The sequence below is a fragment of the Lethenteron reissneri genome, chromosome 41 (genome assembly GCF_015708825.2).
Source record: "Lethenteron reissneri isolate LAM-NWPU_2019-01 chromosome 41, ASM1570882v1, whole genome shotgun sequence".
Lineage (NCBI taxonomy): Eukaryota > Metazoa > Chordata > Hyperoartia > Petromyzontiformes > Petromyzontidae > Lethenteron > Lethenteron reissneri.
In genome coordinates, this window is record NC_083819.1 from 6,328,423 (window position 1) to 6,337,896 (window position 9,474).

The following is a 9,474-nucleotide window of genomic DNA, read 5'->3' on the forward strand; positions in this document are numbered from 1 at the left end:
CCCCACCACTCCCCCACCACCCCACCACTCCCCCACCACCACCCCACCACTCCCCCACCACCACTCCCCCACCACCACCACTCCCCCACCACCACTCCCCCACCACCCCCCCACCACCACTCCCCCACCACTCCCCCACCACCACTCCCCCACCACCACCCCACCACTCCCCCACCACCACTCCCCCACTCCCCCACCACCACTCCCCCACCACCACTCCCCCACCACCCCCCCACCACTCCCCCACCACCACTCCCCCCCCACCACTCCCCCACCACCATCCCCCGCTAAGGATGACGCGTGATCGCACTTAACCAAAGGGCCATTCATGCAGCGATCACTTTACGCGCTCCAGATAAGCAGCGTTACCCTGGTCAAGTGAGTGTGAGCGAGCAAGGAAGGAAGGAAGAGAGAGAGGGCAAGAGACGGCAGAGACGGCAAAGAGAGAGGGGCAGAGAATTTGATTTTCACCACCACCACCACCATCGGAGGTGAGTTGTGAGTTCACGGACTGCACGGAGCCGCGGTGCCGGGAGCGCGCGGCGTGTCGCGGCGCTCCGCCGATGAATCCGGGTCGCTCGTAAACGCTCCGTGGAAATTTTTAAAAACTCAGATTTGCATCTTTTGATCCGAGCGAGGGTGCATTTCGTGCACGCGCTTGGGGGCGCGGAGGTGGCGGGGGGGGTTAATTTTAATTTAGAAGGGAGAAACGAAATGTGCGTTATCGCATTGACAATCCTTCATGTTGCGGGTTGGGGCCATCAACCTCCCACAAATCTCCCACCCATCTCCCACACGTCTCCCACACATCTCACACACATCTCCCACACATCTCACACCCATCTCCCACACATCTCCCACACATCTCACACCCATCTCCCACACATCTCCCACACATCTCCCACACATCTCACACTCATCTCCCACCCGTCTCCCACACATCTCACACCCATCTCACACACATCTCACACCCATCTCCCACACGTCTCCCACACATCTCACACACATCTCCCACACATCTCACACACATCTCACACCCATCTCCCACACGTCTCCCACACATCTCACACACATCTCCCACACATCTCACACACATCTCACACACATCTCACACCCATCTCCCACACGTCTCCCACACATCTCCCACACATCTCCCACACATCTCACACCCATCTCACACACATCTCACACCCATCTCCCACACGTCTCCCACACATCTCACACACATCTCCCACACATCTCCCACACATCTCACACCCATCTCCCACACGTTTCCTCCCACACATCTCACACACATCTCACACATCTCCCACACATCTCACACCCATCTCCCACACATCTCCCACACATCTCCCACACATCTCACACTCATCTCCCACCCATCTCACACACATCTCACACCCATCTCCCACACGTCTCCCACACATCTCCCACACATCTCCCACACATCTCCCACACATCTCACACACATCTCCCACACATCTCCCACCCATCTCCCACACATCTCCCACACGTCTCCCACACATCTCACACACGTCTCCCACACATCTCACACCCATCTCACACACATCTCACACCCATCTCCCACACGTCTCCCACACGTCTCACACACGTCTCCCACACATCTCCCACACATCTCCCACACATCTCCCACACATCTCCCACACGTCTCCCACACATCTCACACACGTCTCCCACACATCTCACACCCATCTCACACCCATCTCCCACACGTCTCCCACACATCTCACACACATCTCCCACACATCTCCCACACATCTCCCACACATCTCACACCCATCTCCCACACGTTTCCTCCCACACATCTCACACACATCTCACACATCTCCCACACATCTCACACCCATCTCCCACACATCTCCCACACATCTCCCACACATCTCACACTCATCTCCCACCCATCTCACACACATCTCACACCCATCTCCCACACGTCTCCCACACATCTCACACACATCTCCCACACATCTCCCACACATCTCCCACCCATCTCCCACACGTTTCCTCCCACACATCTCACACACATCTCACACATCTCCCACACATCTCACACCCATCTCCCACACATCTCCCACACATCTCCCACACATCTCACACTCATCTCCCACCCATCTCACACACATCTCACACCCATCTCCCACACGTCTCCCACACATCTCACACACATCTCCCACACATCTCCCACACATCTCCAACACATCTCACACCCATCTCCCACACGTTTCCTCCCACACATCTCACACACATCTCACACATCTCCCACACATCTCACACCCATCTCCCACACATCTCCCACACATTTCCCACACATCTCACACTCATCTCCCACCCATCTCACACACATCTCACACCCATCTCCCACACGTCTCCCACACATCTCACACACATCTCCCACACATCTCCCACACATCTCCCACCCATCTCCCACACGTTTCCTCCCACACATCTCACACACATCTCACACATCTCCCACACACAATCTCACACATCTCCAATCGATCCTGCCCACTCCCACACTCTCACACACATTTTAATTCAACACCCCACAATTGCACAGATCTCCCACATCTTTCACCTACATCCCCACACATCCACACTCCGTCTCCCACACATCTCCCACACATCTCCCACACACCATCTCCCGACGCAGCGGAGCCGGGAGTGTGATTCAGGCGGATGTCCTAGCCTGGTGTGTGAATCTGAACGTTCTGCCTCGCCAATTATTGCAACAAATGCCTATTTTCGTATATACTTGCTGACTTATATTCATGCGATAATTGTGTTAGTCGCTTGCACTGATTAAAGCCGTTCACAACTTGTCTCTGTTGGGGATCGGTCCCTTCTTTGATGGGTGACCGCGCACAATTATTGCACAGCGTTTTGAGAGGCGATTGTACGAATGATTTTTCTTCCGGTGAAATGGCAAAAGAGCGCGTAGATTGCAGTGTGAGCCATGCGGTCATCGCTTCGGCTAGTGGCGCGACTGCCGCTGACGAATCCGCCGTTGAACGGTCGCGGGGTCCAGATGTTGGCGATTGAGTCCACTCTGTGGTTCTGATGACTGCGATCTCTACACTGTGTGGAGGGGGGGGGTCATCGTTAATAGGGCAGCGCAGTGGCGAGTTCTTATCTACTTCGTCTGCTATGCAGGAGGTCGTGGGTTCGATCCCGACCTTGACGATGCATGCGTCTTTGGAGTTTTTGCATGTTCGCTCGCGCGCTCTCTCTCTCTCTCCCCGTGGTCGCGTGGAGTTTTCTCCCGGCTCCTCAAGGTTTTTTTTTTGTCCCCTCCACGTTGAGAGACACGCGCTCGGAGCGTTTGGCTGCAGCACATTTCAACACGACAAGCCGCTTCGTTGAGCGATCGTTTGTGGCCATATTCTTAGGTTTTTAATAATATTCAGGGCCTACCTTGGCTCCTCCCACCCTCAACCAGTATATATAAAAATACGGTTTTCTTGGAATTTCTCTCACTTGATACAGCTATCGTGCTGTGACTGTTCCACCTGAAGACGGAAGCTTGTGTTGCCTCTGAAACGTCGTGATTTTTATTTTATTTTTATTTCACTTTTATTAATTTTAATTTCTTACCTACGTGACTTTACCGAAAAAAAACCTAAGAATATGAATCCTTGCAGTCACGAAAGCTTCAAATCTAGACATTTGTGGCCAGTTCGCGTCTGAAAAAAAAGAGCCGTGCAGCTCAGTGTGCCCTACCTGCAGGTACAATTAAACACATTCTCCTGCGGAGGGAGCTGGTAGGAACGTTGGGTTGCTCGGTCAATGGCCTGCAGGGTCAACGGCGGCGTGGTGTATTCCGCAAATATGGCCGACTGTGAGGGCGGGCACAAGCCGGCGTGAGTAGGTTAAACGTTGAGTTTTATAAGGGCACCACGGGGTGACCAGCCCCTCCCCACCCAGCCCCACCCCTCCCACCCCCCACCCAGCCCCACCCTCCCCACCCAGCCCCTCCCCACCCTCCCCACCCAGCCCCTCCTCACCCTCCCCACCCAGCCCCTCCCTCCCCACCCAGCCCCTCCCTGCACGACGGAGGGACGGACACAACAATCCCCTGTGGGCTGGTGTAACCAGAGGTTCCTACCAGAAATATCTCTACGTAGTTTTGAGTTTATAATGCCCCGCGTGTAGCAGAGGCGTTCACCGTTCAGAAGAGGTTGATGATGGGGACCACCAGCGAGTTCTTGCACGATCGTGGCATTACAAAATAAAATTGAACAAACCATTTGGTCACGTAGCTCTACATAACTTGGATTTTTTTTTTCCGTATGAATTCAAATAAAGTTTTAATTACATTTTATAAAAATAAATATTCCAACTCGTCTATTAATATATTCACACACTTAGGTTTATTGAACGTTTAGCTCATTCAGCGAACGGATTTTAGCATTCATTTAATTAAACTGCCGTTGCTTTTAGTTTACGTGAGTTATCGTTCACGCTAAACGTCTGCTGCCGGGTCTTGGAAACGGTGCTTCGAAATCCTCAATGAGAGACGCATTGTACAATAACTAAATGATACGTATAATATAAAAAACGACTATCATTACTAAAATAAACATCGCTTCCTTACCCACATGTATCTAGTTTAACACAACCCACCAGCGTACAACAGGCGCACACGGGAAGAACGAGTTTGATGTCATATTCACATTTCCCACAATGACTCTCACTAAAAAATTTCGTGCAAAAAATATTTGTTTTATCAACATTTATACATATTTGTGTTTTTGTTTAAGCAACTATTATTCATTTAGCTCTTGAAAATGACCAATTACATTATTCCCGATGTTCACTTCGATAGGATTTCTGCCAAACATCACAGCGTGGCAAAGGGCCCTCTTTCAAGTCAGTCTTGAGACTTTGCGACGTTTGCTTTTTTTCTTCCGGGACGTATTAACAAACAATGTGTGCGCGTGAACTTCTTTCGCGCCGCACGTAGCCATCCCGCGCTCATCAGAGGCGCAAGTGGAAGGACAACAAACTAATTGTGAGAATTTAAAACCATCGCCTTCTACAGTTCGGACGTCTGGCTTCGTCCGCGTTAGTCGCGGAACTGAGTCAGGACTGAAGCTTTTGCAACGGTCCACGTCGTTCTCGCCATGTGTTTAATATCTGTGTTGGTTCGATTTCAATTTAGAATCCTCCCGATGTACTGATCTCCCTTTGAAGATAGACTGCGCTTAAGTAGGCTTTCACCAGGCAATACAGAGCGCGGGGTTTTTTGTTTGTTTGTTTGTTATTCAGTTGAACGGGGAAGAATTTAATATGGAGTGCCCTTGCCAATAACGCCCGGTGATCCAGCAGCATTCGTTTAACAGGCTTTGACTGCTGATGAAACCCAGAAGGTAAAAGCCTGTCCAGAGTGTGCTTGCTTTGGAAAGGAAGACGCTCCCGGACGAACACGCGCGCATGTTATATTAACGTGGTGTGAAGACACGGAGCACTTATTCTGCTTATGAATGCGTTTTACGCTCAACGTACCACGGCAACAGATGATGAGTTTGGGTACCGTTACATGAAGGTCATTCAATGAATCAACATTATATGCACTAAACACATAACACGAATTCATGTACCGTGTACAACATTGGTATGCTAATCAGAAACCGGAGGTGGAGTGGTGGAGGCAGTGGTGAACGCACTGCGATCGGCCACATGAGTTCGATTCCCAGCTACGGCTAACATCAGTGGCAGGTGATATCTGATCATGTCCTGGCCAACATCATTCACCAACCAGTTTGGTGAAGTATGGTTCAACAACTCTCCCCACCCCATCCCACTCCCCCCCATGACATGACTGACACGGCAACTAGAGGCCGTCATCCATCAGTGACTTCACTAAGGGCTCGAGTTAAGTTTTGTCGGCAACGACGTTGACAGAGCGCGCGCGCGCGTGTGTGTGCGTGCGTGCGCGTGCGTGTGTGCGTGCGTGTGCGTGTGTGCGTGCTTATGTGTGCGTGCGTGTGCGTGTGTGCGTGCGCGCGTTCCGCCGCGCCAGGTCCAACGGAGACGGTAGAGCCCGCGATGGACCGCGCGAGCCCTACCCCGACGGCGAGCGCGCACGGCGGCCTCAACGCGAGCGCCGTCTGCGACGTTGCCCCCTGCCCCGCGAACCTCACCCTCGAAACGGAAATGTTCTGCAACGAGAGCACTATCTGGAACTCCATCTACGTCTTCGTCCCCACCGCGTACTACGTCATCCTGGCGCTGGGCGTCGTCGGCAACCTCTCCGTCATCCTGGTGCTCTGCCTGCAGGCCACCAAGCGCACGGCGGCCGAGATCTACCTGCTGAACCTCGCCTGCGCCGACCTCCTCTTCGTCTGCACGCTGCCGCTGTGGGCCGTCAACATCACGCGCCGATACGACTGGCCGTTCGGCGACGCGCTGTGCCGCGTCGTCGGAGGCCTCGTGTACGTCAACATGTACGGCAGCGTCTACTTCCTGACGGCCATCAGCGTCGAGCGCTACTTCGCCGTCGCGAAGCCCATGTCGCTGGGCCTGCGACGGACGCGGTCGTGCGCGCGCCGCGTCTGCCTGCTCGTGTGGGCCGCCACGGCCGTGTTCAGCGTGCCCGTGTTCGTGTTCCGCGGCACGGTCTTCCTCAAGGAGTACAACATCACAGCGTGCATCAACCAGGCGAACACGGGCTGGCTCACGGCCAACTACGCCTTCCTCAACGTCGCCGGCTTCCTCCTGCCCCTCGGAGTCATGATGTTCTGCGCGTGGCACATCGTCCAGGAGCTGCGCAGGTCCTTCCAGAAGACGAGGCAGAACGAGAAGAGGGTGACCGTGCTCATGTGCGTCATGGTGCTCGCCTTCTTCATCTGCTGGATGCCCGTCCACTTCTTCCTCTTCCTCGACTTCCTCATTCGACGCAAGGTCATCGGGGGCTGCGACGCCACGGAGGCCATCGAGGCCGGCGTCCAGATCCTCACGGTGGTGGGCTACGCCAACAGCTGCCTCAACCCGCTCATCTACGTCTTCCTCGGGAAGATGTACCGGGAGAGGGCCTCGCAGATCCTGCGCCGCGTGATCACCTTCTTGCGGAGCTCGTCGATGCAGAACATGAGCCAGTCGTCGCGATCGCAGAGCGTCACCACAGTGTTCCGCGTGTCGCAGACCAACCTCACGTCCGTAATTCAGTCCAACGTCGCAGCATTGTGAGCGACGCGCATTCGTTTCAAATCGGCTCCGCTATTTCGACAAAGTTTGGCTGTCCTGCGACTGCTCAATAAGTTTTGACCGCGGATGAGAATTATCCGGGCCAAGATGAGTTGTATTTGCCCGAGTGGCTGGGCTGGCTGTGGGGGAGGTCACCGAAATGACAAAAGAAAATCAGGACAGAAAGCTGAGGAATTGAAAAAATACTGCCGAACATAATTTCCCCCGCAGTGCAAATCGGCTCTGGCAAAGCAAAGCAGACAGTGCTGGCTGCGTTGATGAAGACGGGGGGAGGGCGTAGACGTCGGGAGCATATAAGTGCAGTGCACCAATGGATTTTCGCTGCGCTGCCCTCTGCTGCCTATAGCACCTGTTACGCGCGGGTGTTGCTAATCAAAAACACCAGCCGGTGGCGAGTTGCTTAGTTCCTCGCGTTGTATGCTGGACGTCGCGGGTTCGATCCCGACCCTGATGCCTGTTGTATATTTGAAGTTTGCAATGTGTCACTCTCTCCCCGTAGTGGCGTGGATTTTTTCTGCGGGTTCTCCGGGTTTTCCACTCGACATTTAGAAACCGTGCGTTTAAAGTGTTTGGCTGCTGGGATACATTTTCACGTGATAAGCCACTTCGTTGAGCTGTCATTTGTGGCCAGTGGACCTTACCTGGTCAAATAAAAATATATCTGTAGTGGGTTCAATTCAAGCGCACACTGGAACACTATTTATTATCTAAACACAACGGGTAACTCTTAACATTGACAGGATAACGACATGGGGTGGTGGTAACCACCGTTCTTAACTTAGCTAACACACGGGGTTACTACATTTCTGGACCGAAGACCGAGGATCGTAGATGGTGGCTTCATCCCAGAGATGACCCAGCAGAACAGCCCGGCTCTCCGTCCACTCCTCGCTTATAATCACTCCGGCGTGGCCGGCTCTGCCCAAGCCACGCCCCCCTTCCCGATCCTTCCGGAAGGCCCGCGCCCCCAACCACGTGACCCCCCTGGGGCCCATGGCTCCCCTTTATCCGGTCACGTGTCCTGTTGGGTTCACGCAGAGTTCTAGATTTGAAGCTTTCGTGACTGCAAGTATTCATATTCTTAGGTTTTTTCGGTAAAGTCACGTAGGTAAAAAATTTAAATTAATAAAAGTAAAATAAAAATCAAATAAAAATCACGACGTTTCGGAGGCAACACAAGCTTCCGTCTTCAGGTGGAACCGTCACAGCACGCTTGCTGTATCAAGTAAATGATAATTCTCATTTACGTGACGGTTCCACCTGAAGACGCTTGTGTTGCCTCCGAAACGTCGTGATTTTTATTTTATTTTTATTTTACTTTTATAAATTTTAATTTTTTACCTACGTGACTTTACCGAATAAACCTAAGAATATTCACGCAGAGTGTCACAGCCTGACACGACCTCCGTGACCCCCGCCTACAGCCCCCATACCGAGCCAACGCAGTAGTGTCCTTCTACTACACGACATATACACAGACGTTGAACGCTCGCGACGAATTATAATTGGACGGAAGTTTGTCCTCGAGAATACTATTTAATACTCACACTCCCACCGCTCTGACCTCGCTATGTACTGTGAAGGGTCATTGCCTGAAACGTCGCCTGTTATAGACTTCAAATGTTTAAGGCCACGCACTGTTATTGACGAATGTTTTTTTTCCGTTATTTGCGCAGTATCAACTAGACGCGACCTGTGCCACATATTAATTTTAACTGTTCTGATAGCAACAGGCTTAGTGCTGCTTGAAAACGAATGATCAAGTAATACCACACTGTTTAACTGCATGCCTATACAGGTCACCATACGTCAATAGTGATCAACTGAGCAGACAATAACAGACATTGCGATTTCTTGCACCCAAAAACGGAAAGGATGTACACGCATGGCGTTCATGCATAATATACACGCATAAAGTATGTTAATCACGCTATAAATCATGGGATATCCATTGCAATTGATATGCAGACATTAACCCCACCCCCACCCCTCTGGCCTTCGCACCCGATTGGCTCGCTCACAAGTGACGACATCACATTTATCCCTCGATTTCAGATGGAAACAGGAGGATGTGTCCCAGAGGTCACAACCGGGTTTTGATTCCTTACCCGTACCCGGCCGCACCAGGGTCGCAAACGGGTACCCGTACCCGGCCGTACCCGTACCCCGGGTACGGGTAGGGTACGGGTATCGGGTACCTGATTGCGACCTCTGGGATGAAGCCATGTTGCAGGCGCAGGTGGGTTGATT

General features: G+C 52.4%; 1 protein-coding gene across 1 annotated transcript; it reads left to right on the forward strand.

Moving 5' to 3' along the window:
• The first annotated feature begins 297 nt into the window (after positions 1-297).
• Positions 298-8,399, forward strand: LOC133352583 (B1 bradykinin receptor-like). The gene is made up of 2 exons (XM_061568320.1): positions 298-491; positions 6,041-8,399. Exon 2 carries the CDS (start codon positions 6,067-6,069, stop codon positions 7,204-7,206), a length of 1,140 nt encoding a protein of 379 aa, XP_061424304.1. The 5' UTR covers positions 298-491; positions 6,041-6,066; the 3' UTR covers positions 7,207-8,399.
• The last annotated feature ends 1,075 nt before the right edge of the window (positions 8,400-9,474 follow it).

Bases quoted from the DNA above. Each gene is read 5' to 3' on its own strand.
- LOC133352583 (XM_061568320.1), top strand. From the start codon at position 6,067: ATGGACCGCGCGAGCCCTACCCCGACGGCGAGCGCGCACGGCGGCCTC.